Source organism: Hemibagrus wyckioides, linkage group LG03, assembly GCF_019097595.1.
Source record: "Hemibagrus wyckioides isolate EC202008001 linkage group LG03, SWU_Hwy_1.0, whole genome shotgun sequence".
Lineage (NCBI taxonomy): Eukaryota > Metazoa > Chordata > Actinopteri > Siluriformes > Bagridae > Hemibagrus > Hemibagrus wyckioides.
In genome coordinates, this window is record NC_080712.1 from 32,563,318 (window position 1) to 32,581,846 (window position 18,529).

Here is an 18,529-nt window from a genome sequence, read left to right on the forward strand (position 1 = left end):
GCGGCCTTTCCTTCTCCGGAGGAAAACTAAAATCAACTCCAAACTAGATTTTGACTAATCTGAAAAACCTTATTATTTATTTTATTATTTTATTATTTATTAAAAAACTATTATTATCTGAAATTTTTGACAGAATTATCATACATTTTTGTCAAAGTATACATTTTCTACTTACTTACTTGTACGTCTATTATAACAATAAATGACAAAAAAAGGAAATAAATGATCCCAATCTCCTAGTCTTACTGTTTACTGTGTAATTTCTCTGTAATATATGTTTTATATCCTAATATTAAATTATTATATTAACCTGAGAGAAGTGACACAGTGTTAAAGGCACAGATCACAACAAATACTGACTTATTTTTTTTTTTGTTCATTTGTTACAGTGACATATGTTCTGATATGTAGAAATATTTCCTTTCGTTATGTCTGAAGGCTTTCCTGAATTTCTTTACATCTATCCTGGATCTGCCTCAAGCCTCTAGAGATTTTCTGTAAACCTCAGAATGATGCAAAGTTCGAAAATTTTGTCTGTATGTTTGTAGACACAAGACAGAAGCAGATGCAAATTTATGAAATAACAAGGTGAGGTCATGGAGGTGGTCACGGAGTCTAAGCAAAAGACACAAGTTATGAATTGGGTGTGACAAAAGGTAATCCATCCTGACCTCAAGCCTGTCTGAGACATCACCTGAATAAACACATGGGTGGAGTCTGGATGTTCAAACCCGAGATGGACCAGGAAGACAGGACCAGATGTGACGTCCTGTTAACGTCCAGGTGAGACGAGTGCCGTGAGAGCTACTGTACTGTACTGCAGAAGTGCTCAGAAGAACCGACTACAGAAAAAATAATAGATAGAAATAGAAATATACTTCAAACACTTGTCATTTCAATCAGAAACAGCATGATGAGCTTCTTCTTCTTAATGGTTACATCGTCTTTATGTCGGTCATTTACCAAAACAAAGACAATTCCATTTAAAAAGGTTTGTCAGTGCAAACAAATAAGCAAATCTAGAGATCTTTTACTAGCACCAGATCTGTTACAGGAAAAGGTTACTCTAAACAAAATGTCCAAACTTCAATGTTTACAGAAATATATTTCCTTTAAAAAATGAATGAAAAGAGCGATCTTAACATTTATTCATTTACTTCTGCCCTGAATAAACTATTTCCCATAGCAGATAATATATACAGATCTGTAAAAAAAAATAATAATAAGAGCCCACTGCAAAATAATGAGTTTCTTATGTTTTTTTCTTCCAGGTTCATGTATTGGTGAGATGAACAGTTTTGTTTCATTTTTTGTGAACTGCTGACAATATTATTCCTAAATTCAAAATATAACTATTGTTATTTAACAATAGTTATATATAACACATTAAAATAACCCAAGATCATTTAGTATTTGCAGAGCTTTAATAACTCAAATAAAACAAAATGCAAATCATTTGTAAACAGATTGTGTTAATGCTTTGTGTAAATAACATACAAAGAAATCAGTATTTGGTGGAATAACCCCGATTGCATGTGTTCTGGCTCCATGATCTCCACCAGTTTTTCACATTGCTGTTGGGGAACTTTTTACCACTCTTTTTGCAAAAAAGCAGATCTGGAGATTGGGCAATGGTCTCTTAGTTTAACTGCTCAGGTTTGTCCTGAGCAGTTAAACTGACCATTTCCTTCAGAAAAATTCCTCCAGATAATACACATTCCTTCACACTCACTATTACAAAAAGGTGTGAACATTCACTGACGCTCAAGAGGGGTGGGGTGGGGTGGTGTGGGTTTCGGAAACTTTTGAACAGGGTGACTGGTGTAAATCATTGTTTAAAGATCTTTTGTTTTCACTGCCCTTTAGAAGCTACATGCGAAATTTGCATGGTTCCCAGAAGACTAAACAATAACAAGGTTTTCTAGTATTTAGTATTTTTTGTTATATTTTTTTATAGCACTAGCAGTGCGGAGGGTCCTCTGGTTCTTCTAAGGATTTTTCCTTTTTTTTTGCAATCATCCGGGCCCTTTTGGGGGTCTTAACATGCTCAAAAACTCTTGAAAATCAGCAGAGATGTTGCAATCTGCAGCCATTAGGAGGCCAGTGTGGCTCGGCCCTGGGCGTGGCACACACCCGTCACAGCGCCCCCTGGAAAAAAAACACTTGCACGTATCCATGTAAAACCCGGTACACAGGAAGTGAGTTATTTTGAGTTGTTTACAAAACACACACAATGGAATTTGATATACTCCTCCTAGGGAATTGATACAACCGCCACCAAACCCAGGCTAAAATGATCTCAAGACATTGATACAACCGCCACCAAACCCAGGCTAAAATGATCTCAAGACATTGATACAACCGCCACCAAACCCAGGCTAAAATGATCTCAAGACATTGATACAACCGCCACCAAACCCAGGCTAAAATGATCTCAAGACATTGATACAACCGCCACCAAACCCAGGCTAAAATGATCTCAAGACATTGATACAACCGCCACCAAACCCAGGCTAAAATGATCTCAAGACATTGATACAACCGCCACCAAACCCAGGCTAAAATGATCTCAAGACATTGATAATGCAAAATTGATGAGGGATTCTTGATATCTTAAATGGTTCAGCCGTGAGGAGCCCTTAAACTTATGGCGAATAAAATGAAACAGGAAGTCTCTAATTTCTGTGTACATTGAGTGATCTACATGAAACTTTAGGATTATGTTAAGAGCAGAAAGCTGATCACACAGATATGACAACTGTTAGTCTCGGTCATAGCGCCACCAACTGGCAGCAGGAAGTGTGTCACTTTTTGAAATCTCTAATATTTTGTCCCTTACTTTCACCTGATTTGGGTCAAAATCAGTCAGAATAATGTCAGGACATGGCTGATGTGAAACTCTGAAGGAATTTGTGATATTGTGAATGATGTTGCTATGGTGAGGATTTAAATAAGGACATAATAGAAGAATATTAATGTTCTTATATCTTCGCAGTTGAAAGCCCTAATGTTTCAAAATATTTTACACAGAAAGAACAACTGGTTGTAAGTAAGTTTGCTTAGTTTCATGATTTTGTGATGCTCAAACGACTCACGACAAATTTTTACATTTATCAGTCCGTTGTAGTTTTTTATATTTTATAATCGTAGTTTTTTTATATTTTATATTACGTATTTTATATTTTACAGTTTATCCTTGTCTTTTCTGTCCTTATTCCTTTTCCTTTTCAAGGGTCAAAGCAAATAGTCGTATAAGCATTTCACTGCATATCATACTGTGTACCATTATGTATGTGACAAATAAAATTTGAATTTGATTTGACTGGACATGGCTTTGGCCTGACTCCTGCAGTACTAAACTATGTCCACTAGATGGAGCTCTATCCCCTTTATTTATTTTTTCATGTTCACAATTTGTATATGTAGAGTCAGCCAAAAAATGTATATACACTTCAGGAAAAGAAAAATAGTATGATGTATATTATATTAGTATAATATTGATAATATTGTCATATTATTATCATATCATCATTTATACCAATATATAACATATAGCGACAAATTTAGTAATAAAATATTTATACACTTTTTTCTTTTCCTGAAATGTGTATACATTTTTCTGTGTGACTCTCTCTCTCTCCCTCTCTCTCTCTCTCTCTCTATATATATATATATATAAACTGATATACTGATATAGTAATATAGTTTAGAGGGAGAGTCATTGTTCCTTTTGACATCTTTGGACATTGCTATGATCTGTTTCTTTACACCCAAACTGTCACTTTTGTCCTTATATAGTTTAGAGGGAGAGTCAGTTTTCTTTTTGTCCATCAGTGGACAATGCTGTGATCACTTTCATTAGACCGATTAGACAATGCATGTACCCACTGTGCCCACTGTGTCTGGTGCGCCTGGGTGGCGATGGCGCCGTTGCTTGGACCCCATCGCCTTGCTTGTGACTATATTTTTATTTATTACCTTATTACCTATGCTTGTGGATACTGCTGGAAGTTGTAAATTTCCCACTGGGATGAATAAAGTATCTATCTATCTACTCTATCTATCTATCTATCTATCTATCTATCTATCTATCTATCTATCTATCTATCTATCTATCTATCTATCTATCTATCTATCTATCTATCTATCTAAAAAGTTTACACCCCCCTGGCGTAAATCATGTTGTGAACAAAACGTTGAATCAACAGCGAAGATGGTCTAGCCATGTAATATAAACATAAAGTTTGGTCAATGTTCGTCAGATCCATTTAAAACGGATGTAAATCCGTCGACAAACCAGCTCATGAGACAGAAAGGCATTTTAGTCACATTTTTTCAAAGCCACATTTGGCAAGCAAAGGTTTGTCAAAGCATTACACCAGAGAGCACGAGCTTCTTGACTGTGTACTTGAAGTGGTATTTGTAAATAAAATCAGCTTGCAAAACATCGGCTTTCGATTTACGTAAAATTGGAGAAGCAACTGGTGAGGCTAACCTTGTCCAATGAACTCCATGAGAAGCATTATATCTATGAGATCGGCAGAAAATGAGGGTTCCCCTCTCTATGTGATGACAGATTAATCACTGACAATGAAAAGTGTATCTGATTTCATTTTCAGCATTACAGACACACCTCAAGTGAGCAGGCGTAAAACAAACACGGTTACACACCGTCCACACAGACAACTGCGGGAAAAACTATTTAGCTTAAAAGTATGTGTCTAAACCACTGTCAACTCTAAGGAGTAAACAAAAGAAATGCAAATTTCTCAGAGACCTTAGGAGCTCGAATTATTCTCTTGGTCAGTGGCAGTGCTGTACATTTGTGTCAAACGTATCAAACCATTTTGTCAAATTAAAATAATAAGAAAGGGAGAATAAATGTCTTTAGAAAAAAATTGAATTGGAAAAGCAAAACTTAAATGTTTTTAAATGAAGGCCTTTTGTGCTTTGTCAGACATTTGCCAAATTATTTTTTAATATCTTTGGCACAAATTTGATTAAATAAAAGAACAATAAAAATGTGGGCAATGACTAGCACAGTTCCTGCCCATTGTTCTCATTCCTGTTGTGTCACCTGTATCCCATTAGCCCTGATGTCTATCCCTATAAATGGGGATCCTTGTGTTCATGTCCTCGTCGGTGATTGGTAACTGTGCCTTGGTTTTGTGTCAGGTTTTGTGTTGCCATGTCCAGGTTATGGTTTAGGTTCTTGTTTTGTTTTATACCATGCTATGTTTATGTAATAAAAGCAGCACTTCGCTGAATCCTGCATCTGGGTCTCCTTTCATGGCGTGCAGAGGTCCACAGCGGTCCGGGTTCGCGGCCCACATGGTGCGGGGGCAGCTGGACCGTGACAAGTCTTTTATTTTTCTTTCTTTAAATATAAATATAAAAAGTCCTATTTGTTTATGTGAATGAGGCTTCAGTTAATTAAATATATGAAAAGGTGCATACTTAATAATAATAATAATAATAATAATAATAATAATAATAATAATAATAATAATAATAATAATAATAATAATAATAAAAACTCTATTAGTAGATAACTTTGGATTTAAAAATGTTTACTTCACTGTGAAGACCAAGACTTTGACAGAAGTTTGCTGGAATTATATTTTATTGTTTTTTTAAAGACCTTTTTAGGCCATTAATCAGCATTAAATCTAAAGATAATGCAACAGATATGAATATTTTTGAGAATTCTTTTAATAAAGGAAACTGAGACGTATCTCCTCATGACACTACGACGTGATTACGGTCTTAAAAGTCGCCAGGTTTGAGGAAATGTCCCACTCACAAGTGAGTAAAACAGTGAAATAAACATTTTCTTGACATCTTATAATATTCTATTGTAGTTAAAAAAGATCTAAAAAAATATTTAATATAACCTGACGTATCTGACCTTCACCAAGAGACAACTAAATAAAACACTAGAAAATTCTTAAACATTATTTTTATAAACCTAAAGAATTCAAACAGCTCATTAATTCAAGGTTCAAGGTTCAAGGTTTTCTTTATTCTCAATACCACCATATGTGCAGACATACAGAGGAATCGAAATACCGTTTCTCTTCTCTCATCAGTATTAACATTGTACTTACAGTTAGTGCAACAAAGAACAGATTCCCTTTTATTTCACTTTCCTTGACTCAGTTGACCCTGAATAAATATCTCAAACATCACTAAGCTCAGTTTATTTCATTACAAACATAATTCGAGTGCACAGTTAGGGGGCGCTATTCTATCCCAAACACGCTAGTCAAGGGGATGGAAGCTCTGCTACATAAAAAGAAGCGCATCGCATTCATCCCTGCTGTTTTATTACACACACACACATCTGCTAAAGGAGAGGAAGCAGAAAAGACAACATGAGGGTCAATCAGATCCACACACACATATACACACACACACACTCAATCCTGGTAAACGTCTGTGAAGAAGATTTCAGGATCCTGTATTCAGTAGATATTCTCTTATTCGTATATCGTGGTGTTTATGTCTTTAGGTCTGAACCTGCACACGTCCTCCAGAGCTCCACCTACTTATCTTAAATCACCAGACAGGAAGTGGATTGTTATTATTGCTTGATACTTTGCTCGACATGTGAGCAAAAACATTATCCGATAGTTAGATGTACGCAAACGTTCAGAAATACTTCCATCATTGGACCCACTCTGCATCATGGCTGACCCTGTGGTCTGACCCCAACCCCCAAGGACGGGATATGTGAAGAAAGCATTTGCCTGTGCAGTAATTTATATGTGATAAATGATGTGTATGTGATAAAGACAACTTAAAACAGTCCTCAGACATCAGAATCCAATTACAGATGTGCTGGACACCGGAATGGTCAGGGGGCAATTAGATTTTACACTGAATATCGCGTAAAGGACATATTGTTAGTTTTTATTCTCACTCACACCTGAAATGTTTTTTTTTTATTTTCCCAAAATCCTGCTAGAGAGATCCTGATTACGTCCGGAACAACTGGCTTGAGCTTAGAGCCGATGTGATCCTTCAGTCTTGTTGAGCAGGGACGAGCTGTTGTTCTACTTATTGCTATGTCTGTCTTTCTTTACAGTGGACACATACACACACACACATACACACACACACACACACAAATAACCTTGCGTTCACATTAGCAATCAATAACAACAAGTGAATGTTCCAGTTCTACTCGGGAGCAACAGATCCATAAGTCTGGCTTCGACACGTCCTCCAGTTCATTCTATACGTTTTTATCCGACTTAAAATTTAGCAAGCACGCTAACGCTCAGAGAACCAACAGCGGCTCGGTTCAAACTGGCGGCCTTCTGATTAAAATCCCAAATCACCCACTGAAGCACATCTGGCACTCAAATCTATAAACTAAATCACTTTTACTTCACTAAAACACACCCATTTTAAACCACGGTAACATGTTTTGGCTATGCACATTCTTCCATTTTCTTTTCCATTTTTAAAAATATTTTCTTCTATTTTTTTTCTCTTCTTTTCTTTTTCCCCATATTTTTTTTCTTTCACTGGACCGTCTTGCCCTTTGGGCTTTTCTCTGGTCACTTTTTCATACAAACAATATATTGTTTAACATTGTCTAAACGCTCTGGGTGTCGACTGTGTATTGATTTGGCTCTGTTGTTTTGTGGTTAATAAAAAAAAAACCACACAGTTCATTTAAGTACACCTCTGAATTTTTATTTATTTATTTTTTTTTAAAGATTTATGTATTTCTTTTTGAGATTTTTACAAAATTCATATTTTTTGCACTACATACATTATGGAATATCACAATATACATTCTGAGTGATCTAGCTCATCTTTCTCTACTATCTTTGTTACTAGACATCCTGTATGTACGCTAGTTTATACATTATATGGAAAGAAACCTCATCGATACACCCATGACTTCAGAATTTTTCAGCTTTGAAGACACTTCCATCATCCCTCACTCTCCATTTGATATTTAGATTCATTCCTTTCGCTTTGACTTTTGTTCGATCTGTGGAGAAAAAGAAAGATACTAAAGCCTAGTTCACACTACAGGATTTTAAGCCCGATTTAAGCCCAATTTGCAAATTAACAAGCTCGCCGACAGATCGGTCTGTGATCGTGGGAAAATCAGCGGGTGTTCAACGCTCGGCAATCTTTATGTGTGAACTACTCAACGACGAATCAAAGAGGCTGACACCTCGCAAACAAAATCCAGATATCTGGCATGTTAAACATCTGGGATGGTCGGCCGACTCGACATCACATGGTGTCAATTGTAGCTACGACCTCCAGCCAATGAGAGAACAAGTCAACAGGTTGAGGTCACCGGAAGAAAAGCAGCAGCAGCAACATGGCTTCAAAAATAGTGTGGACACAACATTTATTTTAATAAATTAACAGTTATTTAGAGCGAGACTCCTGCCGATGTCCATTTTCAAAATAAACCTCTACCGAAAGTCTCGCGTCATTTCCGGATCCACCTGTTGCGTGTGTTTTTGTGACAAAACGTGGTTTGGGGATGGCGTTGAGTGACAAGAGTTGTTGTCAGATCATGTGGTGTGCGACCCCCTCTTGTGGATCATTTGCGAAGCGTCGCGTAGTGTGAACACCACAAGGACAAAAAAACATACAGTGAAGTAATGTAGTCTGAACAGCAAAGCGATCTGCCAACGGTTAAAGTCTTGTAGTGAGACCAAGCCTTAAGCATCAGATCTGATGACTCGACTGGAAAAACTCTTTAATCTTCCCTTCATGAACACCAGTGTGAACACACCAGTGCTGTGGATCTAAGAACTTACTAACACTGATGATTTAAGAAATAATAGAAACATCCATCTTTCCATTCATCCATTTTGTGTAGCGAGAATCCTACACAAGCCTGGAGTCTATCCCAGGACCCTAGGAACACCCTGGATGGGATGCCAACCCATAACAAGGCATATTCACACACTGCTAACAATCTAGAGATGCTAATCAGCCTATAACACCTGACTTTGGGCTTGGGGAAGAAACCAGAAAACTCTAAGGAAACCTCCACAGCACATGGAGAGCTGGAAATCTCCAGGCACACAGAGCAGCGGCAGGAATCGAACCTTCAGCCTTGGAGCTAATTAATGGGTCTCTATTACAGAAAACTAGAGAAAAGCTGCAGCTGTACCACTAACTGCTGACACCTTGAATGTTAACTAAACCACATGAATCCTGTTATTACAATGTTATTACTGCATGTGAAGAATGAGCGTGAGCTCGGTTTGTCGTACGTGATCCAGGATTGCAGCTCGCACTGACGGGTCGGTCAGGTTGGTCATTCCGCTGGAAACCAATTTTATCTTCACAACCTGTTTTTTATTCATGCTGTCCACATCTGGAAAGAAAAAACAAACAAAGAGAGCGGTCAGTGCCTGTTTTCACGCTGTGCTCAGATCTAAACGGCCTCTGAGACACACCTCCGTAGCAGACGAAAGGGTGAGGTGTGGTGCAGATGTCATTCGTCCATCTTCCAGACGTTCCTGTTACCACAGCAGCACAGCCGGCATTTATGACACTTGGCGGTCCAGACGTCCAGTTCCTGAACAGATGGCTCCACTGGTCAGACCACTGCCAGCTGTCCAGAACCAAGCCAATCCAGACAGAAACCCATCTACCAACAACAGCGTTCAACTGGTTCTGTTCCCATGGAGAGCAGATGTGGGCCAGGTCAGCATAGGTGCTTCTACAGTAACTCTGAGCATCTTGCCATGGTTTTTGAGTAGTGACCATGATGTATCCCATACCTTCTGTAATTACAGCAGGCAAGGACAGCATCAGAAGTTTCAGTTAAAGTAACTTTGCTTCTTTAGTTGTTGCCTGAAGCTGTGAGACTTCGACTTGCACAAAAGCCTCAGCTTGAAATACACTGTTTAGAGAATTTCTACATAATTAGTTTAATCAAACAGCAGCACTCATAATGTGAATCAAGAAATCAATGAAGTAGCTTCAGTTTTTGTCAATATATTAATAATATAATTATAAAATATGAGATGTTGGATAATAAATACATTTAAAAAATGCATATAAAAATTAATGAATTACTTTGGGAAATCAGTCTAAATTATTATAATATATTAATAATAATTAATTGATTTTTTTTTTTTTACAAAAATCAAAATTTCAAACCCACTGCCCCTTGGGTTTTAATTTTTAAAAAAAAATTAAAGTATTAACTAATATCATTAGCATAATACTTATATTTATATTTACACAGTAAATAGTATTTATTTTATATACTCTATAATGTTATATATTATTTATTAATTTAGTTCCCTTTCGAGGGAACTTGACGCTGCGTCATGGCTGACGCTATGGGAACACTTTGTCGAGGAAGTGTGTCTGAAGCTCCATGTGCACACGCCAATTCATTGGCTCGGATAGGACACGTGACAGAGGAATACGCATGCTTTATCATGGAGGATGACACACACGCTCTTTGCATGGTTTGTTTGGGTGAGGAGCACCCGGTTGGTTCTCAAGTGATCCGGCTGCGTGCACTGCGGGAGATTTCCTCCTCGCAAACTCTGATCCCATTTGGCTTTGTTTACAGGCCACGCTTCTGCGCTTCACAGATGGAACAAGAGATGGGTCTTTCCCTTTCTCTTGTCCTCTCTCCTGAGTCCACTGTCCGCATTTTGGCTCCGGGAGCTCGCGCTGCAATTTCACCCAACCCGGAAGTGGATATGTCTTTATCCGCATCGGGCTTTGAGGAGCTCGACATGGGCGATGAGGGGAATTTTTCTATTGATTTGCCACCACAATCAGTGGCATCCAAGGAGCTCCTCGATGTAATAACGCAAGTTTTTAATTTACATTTAAACTGGCCTCAGCAGGAAAATAGCGCTGTCCATTCTAAGCTTGATGACCACTTCCTGACTTCAGGCTATGTGCCCCCGTCACGCAGACAGTTCCCATTTTTCCTAGACCTCCATGCTGAGGTATCAAGGTCCTGGAAGAATCCATGTTCAGCGACCTTTTTTCCCCGGCCTCCTCTAATCATTCAGCCATTATGGGGCTGGATGAATATGGTTATGCACAAGGTGGAAGAGACACTTGCGAGCTATCTCTCCCCTACATTGCCCGCAAGGAGGAGGCCGGCGCTCCCTTCTAAAATGTGTAGAGCCACTTCAGACCTTGGAGGAAAGCCTACACGGCAGCAGTCCACGCCGGTGTGTCTCTGCACACCATGATGGTTTTGCAGGCCTACAAGACTGACCTGCTGAGGGAGCTTGACTACGGCATGGGACTGAGCCCTGATGCAGTCTCTGAGCTGCATCAAGCCACAGATCTTGTGCTCGATGCCACGAAGCACATGGCCCGCGCCATAGGCTGTTCAATGGCTGCGCTAGTTGCCATGGAGAGGCACCTGTGGCTTAATCTTACAGGGATCAAGGATAGCCACAGTGAAAAGCCAGAGTCTGTGTTTGTGCCCTCTGTTCAAGTTGGCGCAGCAGATCCTGCTCTGGGCAGCGACCAGACTTCTTTTGCTGAGAGCAATTTTCATTCCAGGGCACATAAATCAGGAGGCAGACTTCCTGTTGAGACAATTGCTGAGTCTTCAGGTGGTGGACACCGTCTGGCAGATTTGCAGCCAAGCGGAAGTGAATCTGTTCGCCTCCAAGGAGTCGACACACTGTCTGCTGTGGTACTCCCACTCTCTTCCAGCCCCTCTGGGTGTGGATGCTCTGGTACAGACTGGGCTGAGGCTGCATCTGTACGCCTTTCTCCTGGTAGCTATGCTCCCAGTAGTCCTAGCCAGATTGCACCACAATGGGGTCCATCTTCTTCTAGTGGCTCCCTGCTGGCCTGCTCGAGTTTGGTTCACAGACCTTGTCTCCCTCCTAGAAGGCTTCTTGGGAGATTTCCGTCAGGAAAGATGTCTTCTCTCATGTGGAAGCTCTGGGTCTGGCCCCTGAGGGGGACCAGTTCCTAGAGGCAGGCCTCTCATCTGAGGTTGTGGAGACTCTGCTGAATGATAGGGCTCCCTCCACTAGGAAGCTGTATGCTCTAAAGTGGAGGCTTTTTAGTCTCTGGTGCACTCAATGTGAGCAGGACCCAGTGCACTGCCTGATTAGTACAGTGCTGGAATTCCTACAGTCTCGCCTTTCTCAGGGCCTGTCCCCCTCTACTTTACAGGTGTACATGGCCGCCATTGCTGCAAACCATGCCCTTGTCCTTGGTGCCTACCTAGATAGGCACTCTCTAGTCTCTCGCTTTCTGTGCAGTGCCAGGCCTCTTGGTGGTCCTGGACGGGTTTCTGGAAGCCCCATCTAAATCCATGGAGTCAGCCTCAGAGATGTTTCTGACCCTTAAGGTGGCTCTGCTATTAGCCTTGATCTCCCTTAGATGGGTAGGGGTTCTGAAGGCTCTATCAGTTGCCCCCGCCTGCCTGGAGTTTGCCCCTGGCATGTCCAAGGCTATCTTGCACCCCAGGGCTGGAATATGTCCCGAAGGTGCCCAGAATGGCTGGTCATCCAGTCATCCTGGAGCCCTTCTGTCTTCTGCCCCATGACTCAGTGGAACAGGAGAGGCTGCACTTGCTCTGCCCAGTCAGAGCCCGTAAGACTTATGTCCACCACTCCAACTTGTGGCATAAGTCCCACTCCTTGTTCGTCTGCTTCGGGAGCCAAAACAAGGGTAATCCAATCTCCAAGCAGCACTTGGCACACTGGGTGGTAGAGGCCATTACCCAGGCCTATGAGGCACGTGGTATTGCTTTGCTTCTAGGGGTCAGAGCTCACTCCACTAGGGGTGTCACCTCATCCAGTGCCCTGGCTAGGGGTGTTCCTCTCCAGGAGATTTGTGCTGCGGTGGGCTGGTCCTCTCTGCACACCTTTATCAGGTTTTATAACCTGGAAATGGAAACCACTCCTGGGTCTCAGGTCCTTCAGAACTAATGGGTGTCCTCTCATGGCCCCTGGGACAGACATCAACTGGTGTGTGGCGGCGTTGGTATTGACATTCCCATAGCATCAGTCATGATGCAGCGCCAAGTTCCTTCGACAGGGAACTACAACAGGTTACGTATGTAACCCGGTTCTCTGAGAAGGGAAGGAGATGCTGCGTTGCTGGCCACACCCCAAGCGTCCTCTCTCATTCTTTCCTTCAGACAAAAGGCAAGCTGAATGGATGTGACTTTTTATTATTATTATTTAATATTATTATTTTTATTATTAGTGGCCTACTTGTTACTTGCTTGGTTTAATTGGTTTACTCCTGAACACAATCCCAGTGAGTCCAGTTTGAAGGTGGAGCTACAGCTACACTCAGGTTCCGTTTTTATGGATCGAAGCAAGTCACTTCTCATCAGAACATCGTTTAAGGGGCAGTTTAAGAATGACCTTGGCAAACTGGAAGGCTTCAGTGCAACATCAGCAAAGCTAAAGAAGCAAATGATGTCCAAACAGAATTGAGGAGTATTAGCTGACTCACCACTGTAGCACACAAAGTATAGCAGTGTCTGACAGTCCATAACGCTCCACAATCCATTCATGTTCGACATGCATTTCCTGCCGCCGGTTGGATTATTTAAGGCCCGATTAAAGTAATCAGTGACAGGCTCATCTCCCATTGACCAGCTCCAGCGCATGTCCACTGCACTCTGGAGCCCAATCCACAGAAGTCCAGTGTATCTAAGAGCCACCTGATTCATCACACTTTTCACATCACCTACACTGTCCACAGTAGCCAGATCAGTACAATACAGTAGATCTGAGCATCCATCCATGTCTTCAGATATCTTACAGCATGGTAAAGACAAGAGACGGGTTGGAATGGTGGCACTAAAGGAAGAGTTGTGGCAAGGAAAAAGAGCATTTTTATTTAATTGTTCTATTAAACATCAGTAACATCTGGACTTGCTGAACACATCTAGAGATTTTTCTTTTAATGACATAATACACATTATAATTACTGTGTGTTTAATTATACGTAAATTCTTGAATATTCCATGTCATGCATTTTTTTATAGGTTCTTTCAAGATTTCAAGAGAACTTGATACTTAATAATAATAACACGAAAATCCCTCTGCGACATGACACCGTGTTGTGCACCGATAAATGTATTTGTAACCATCCCTAATGTTAATAATCAGTTTCTCAGCTATATCTGTTGGCTCAACACTTTGTGCAAAACGTTCAGGTTAACTGGGCACTCACCTCCATAGCAAATGAACAGTTTTTGCGTTGTACAATCAAAATGGTCCCATTTCCCAGAATTAGATAGCACCATGGCAACACATTTATCAACAAGGCTTGTCTCCCAGTTTGATATTCCAACCCAGTACTGGAACGCAGAGAAACTGTAATCAGACCACTGTGCCGAAATCAGGCCGATAAAACTCCTTTTGCTCAACAAGGAAATAACTTGTTGCTGCTCTGCGGAGGTTTTGATGATGGCGAGATGAGCGTAATGTTGTCTGCAATAAACCTCAGCCTCTGTCCAGTTCTTAGCAAGCTGGACCACGATGAATTTACCAGTTGATGAGTCTGTTGAAGGATAGAATTATAGGTAAAAAAAAAACAGATTTAAAAACTTGTGTAATTGCTGATATGAGGTTTTATCTAACATAAAAAAGAAAGAGTAGCTGGATATTGATTGTTTCTAGCTGCTATAAGTGATAAAAGGATGAGTGTAAATTGAATTCGATTTAAAATGGCCACTGTTGGCGTAGTAGAAAATCACAGTTTGTTATATGCTGCTTAACTACAATTCACCACACTCCTTAAGATAACAAAACTCTGGACCTCTGGTAGTTCCCAGAATATTAAAGTCTACAAAAGGGGGTAGAGTAATAGCCTTCCTGACAGTGTTCAGGGCTCAGACACAGTCTCCCAGTTTAAAAGAAGATTAAACACATATCTCTTTAGCCAGGCATACACATAATACATCCCATACAACTTTGTACTCCAGCACATCTGATTAAATGCACATCATCATCTAGTGCTGCTAATATAATGAATGGCAGCTACGCTAATTTCTTTCCACCTGTTCCTTCTTCTACCCATCCCGAGCCATCTGGAGATTGTGCCAGCTCCAGTAGACAGAGGCCAACCCTGCAAGGGTCCCGAGGCCTCCAGAGATGGACCGTCTCTAACTGAGTTCTGCTTCGTGAGGACTTGAGTATATCAAAGCAACGATGCCGACCCTATGTGCACTTTAAGGACTACAACCACCTCTTAATCAATACACTTACTAACATTCTACATATGCTTTATCCGCATCACACAACTGACTGTACATAACTGCAGAAAGGACACACTCTCCGGTGTCACCCAAATGAGAATGAGGTTCCCTTTTGAGTCTGGTTCCCCTCAGGGTTTCTTCCTCATATCATCTAAGAGAGTTTTTCCTTGCCACAGTCGCCCCAGGCTTGCTAACTAGGGATGATTTTGTCTAACATCTAGGACTTTGTTAAAAGCGCTATAAAAATAAAATTAAATTTAATTGAATTGAATTAACTGCATCTTGGGAATTTGAAAAACGGCCCGGAGCCAAACGTGACCCATGGACAGACGTTAATCGACTCGTTGCTTTTCTCTAAGGATATATGATGTATTAAGTGGCCTGTTGGCCGACAATTAACTATGGCAGCGGAAGAACCTTCTCCTCTCTGTGTATACCTGACAATGAATTCAGTCACATGATATTTGGTCACAACTACAAACAGTGAGAAGGGTCCAGGGGCACCTCCTGTGTCATTGAAGTCATTAAGGAACTGAATATCAGTCTCGAAACCAATCAGAGCTGAGAAACTCAAGCAGCTGGATGCTCTGCTGGCAAAAGCCACTTTTTTATCCAAGCAGACAGGGAACATTACTAGAGAACGTAAAAAAAAAGGTTTTTATATTTTATCACATTTTTGGATTTGTCTGCCTGTCATCTGAAATAATAATAATAATAATAATAATAATAATAATAATAATAATAATAATAATAACAAACACTGTCTGCAACATAAATCCATCTTTGCTGCCTGATAGATGAGTGTGTTCACAAAAAACTGCATGTTATATACTGCCATTTAGACCAACAGCATTTATCTTACAATAAACTAGTGAGTCAATATACATTTATATATTTCTTATTTAAGTCAGTAGGATAATTAGCTTATTAGCTTTCTACCTTGCACAAGCAGCAGCTCATGAGCTCCATATTTAAGCAGACTAAACCAAAAAATACCAGGTATAAATGGTCATAAATATCATTACAGACCTAATGCTGCTTACTGCATAATCATGCATAAAATTATTTCTTTATTGTATTCTGTAGAAATGAGACTTTTCCAATGTCATGCGTGAGAAAAGCCAGAATAATTACCATCGTAGCACACAAAGTAGTGAGAAGTCTCTTCTCCTGTAATCCAGGTCCAGGTCCAACGAAGTCCGAGCCAAACAGAGCCGCTGTACCCGGGAGCTGCGGCTGCTGCTAGCGCGATCAGGTTGTTTTCCTCCTCCATGCTTCTTACAGTGACCTGGTTGATGTGATTTGCTCTGCAGTATGTCTGAGCATTGCTCCAGGCCATGTTCTGACTCACTGCCATGGCACAGAAGAGCCCAGACTGAAGGTTCCTGTAAGACACAAAAATAACTTTATTATTATTATTATTTAATATTTTTATTTAAATGATTTTATGCATTAATCTTCTCAAATTAATGTTCTCATAACCATGCACACTTCTAACCCGAGAGAAAGAGTAGACAAAACCAAGCTGGACGCATTCCTGCTCAGCTTCCTGTCAAATGTTCAGTCTTCACCACAGAAAACTGAAGACCATGAAGACATTCAGATTCACACTTCAAAATGCAAACTAATAAGCAAATTCCTTTTTTGGGGGGGAAAGCAGCGCATACCCAAGTCAACAAAAAAAATTTGTATATTGTATCTGCATATGTTTGTGGAAATCCTTCCAGATGCCATTTGTGTCAGGCATGCATTTCCGTGTTCCATGTTGCTACTTTCCGCCATTTTATGCTCCTCTGTCCTATATAAGCTAGCGAGCAGTCCATGCTCCTTGCCAGATGGTCTCTTCAGTCAGCCTTGAGCTTCTGAGACGGCATCCTGCCCTTTTCTTCAGTTCCTGTCTGCCTGGTTTGTCTCTGCCTTCCTTCAATCAATGACTCTGCCTGTCCTACGTTTAACCTGTTCTCTGGATTTGGATTATTGGACTGTATGCTGCTTATGACTCTGCCTGTCCTACATTTAACCTGCTTTCTGGATTTTGGATTATTGGATTGTATGCTGTTAATGTCCCTGCCGGTCCTACGTTTAACCTGTTCTCTGGATTTGGATTAGTGGACTGTATGCTGTTAATGACTCTGCCTGCCCTACGTTTAACCTGTTCTCTGGATTGTGGATTATTGGACTATATGTGGTTGTTTCTTTTACTGATTCTACCAGCCTGCTGTATCCTGGTTTTTTTGAGAACTCTGCCATTTTTTGTGCCGTTCTTAATAAAGACTCTAAGTTTGAACTCGGACTGTGTTCTGCATTTGGGTCCTCACCTGCCATCCGTGACAGTACCATCTGGCCAACATGGACCCAGCAGAGCCACAGAACATGCAAGCCCTTCTAAGCTCCTTATCTGAGACCTCCACCTCTCACGAACGTCGTCTCCAGCTCGCCTCGGCTACACACGAACTGATCCGTCGCATGAATCAGCTTTCAGTCACTCCACCCTCTTCAGCTCCCTCGGCGACAACGACACCCACGAGCTCACCAGGTCATCTTCGGGAGCCACACCTGCCTTACCCCGAACGCTTCTCCGGTGAACCAGGACTATGCCGTGCATTTCTGATGCAATGCTCAGTGATCTTTGAACTTCAACCCTCTTCCTTCCCATCAGACCGCTCCAAGGTAGCCTATGTCATCTCCCTGTTGTCAGGCAAGGCCAAGCTCTGGGCAACCGCTGAGTGGGAACGTCAGTCTGTACTCTGCTCCTCCTTTGAGTCTTTTTCCAATGAACTCCGCAAGGTCTTCGACACCTCTGCTCCTCAGCAGGATGCGGCACGCTCCCTCTTTGAAGCCTCACAAGGGAGCCTAACCGTGGCGGAATATGCGGTGGATTTTCGCACATTTGCCATCGACAGTGGGTGGAATGCCACCGCACTCTACGATGCCTTCTATCGGGGCTGGCTTCTGAAATTAAGGATGAGCTCGCTGCCCGGGAGCTACCAGCCGACCTCGACGACCTGATCGCCCTGGCTACCCGCATCGATCGACGCATTCGGGAACGCCAAACTGAAAGGTCAGCCCGACGTCTTGGACAACCCAACTACCAACCCACTGTCTCTCGCCCCCCGCCTTCTCCTACCCTCCCTGTCTCTGCATCCAGGAGCCTTCCTCTCTCCCATGCCATGGAGATTGGTCGTCGTCACTTATCCCCTGCTGAGAAGGACAGGCGTCGGGCTCAGGACTATGCCTGTACTGTGGAGAGGCTGGACATTTTGCCGCTTCCTGTCCAGTAAAAGGCCGGGCTCGTCGCTGAAAGAGGGGCCAGCG

General features: G+C 41.3%; 2 protein-coding genes across 2 annotated transcripts; both read right to left on the reverse strand.

The window, feature by feature from the left end:
* Window positions 1-8,992: 8,992 nt before the first annotated feature.
* Window positions 8,993-9,973, reverse strand: LOC131351222 (asialoglycoprotein receptor 1-like). The gene is made up of 2 exons (XM_058386534.1): window positions 9,447-9,973; window positions 8,993-9,364 (listed from the first exon to the last, which is right to left on the reverse strand). The coding sequence occupies exons 1-2, from the start codon at window positions 9,802-9,804 to the stop codon at window positions 9,219-9,221; spliced, it is 504 nt and encodes a 167-aa protein (XP_058242517.1). The 5' UTR covers window positions 9,805-9,973; the 3' UTR covers window positions 8,993-9,218.
* A 375-nt stretch (window positions 9,974-10,348) lies between these two features.
* Window positions 10,349-16,783, reverse strand: LOC131351076 (brevican core protein-like). The gene is made up of 4 exons (XM_058386245.1): window positions 16,713-16,783; window positions 16,349-16,599; window positions 14,188-14,517; window positions 10,349-13,811 (listed from the first exon to the last, which is right to left on the reverse strand). The coding sequence occupies exons 2-4, from the start codon at window positions 16,569-16,571 to the stop codon at window positions 13,699-13,701; spliced, it is 666 nt and encodes a 221-aa protein (XP_058242228.1). The 5' UTR covers window positions 16,572-16,599; window positions 16,713-16,783; the 3' UTR covers window positions 10,349-13,698.
* Window positions 16,784-18,529: the final 1,746 nt, after the last annotated feature.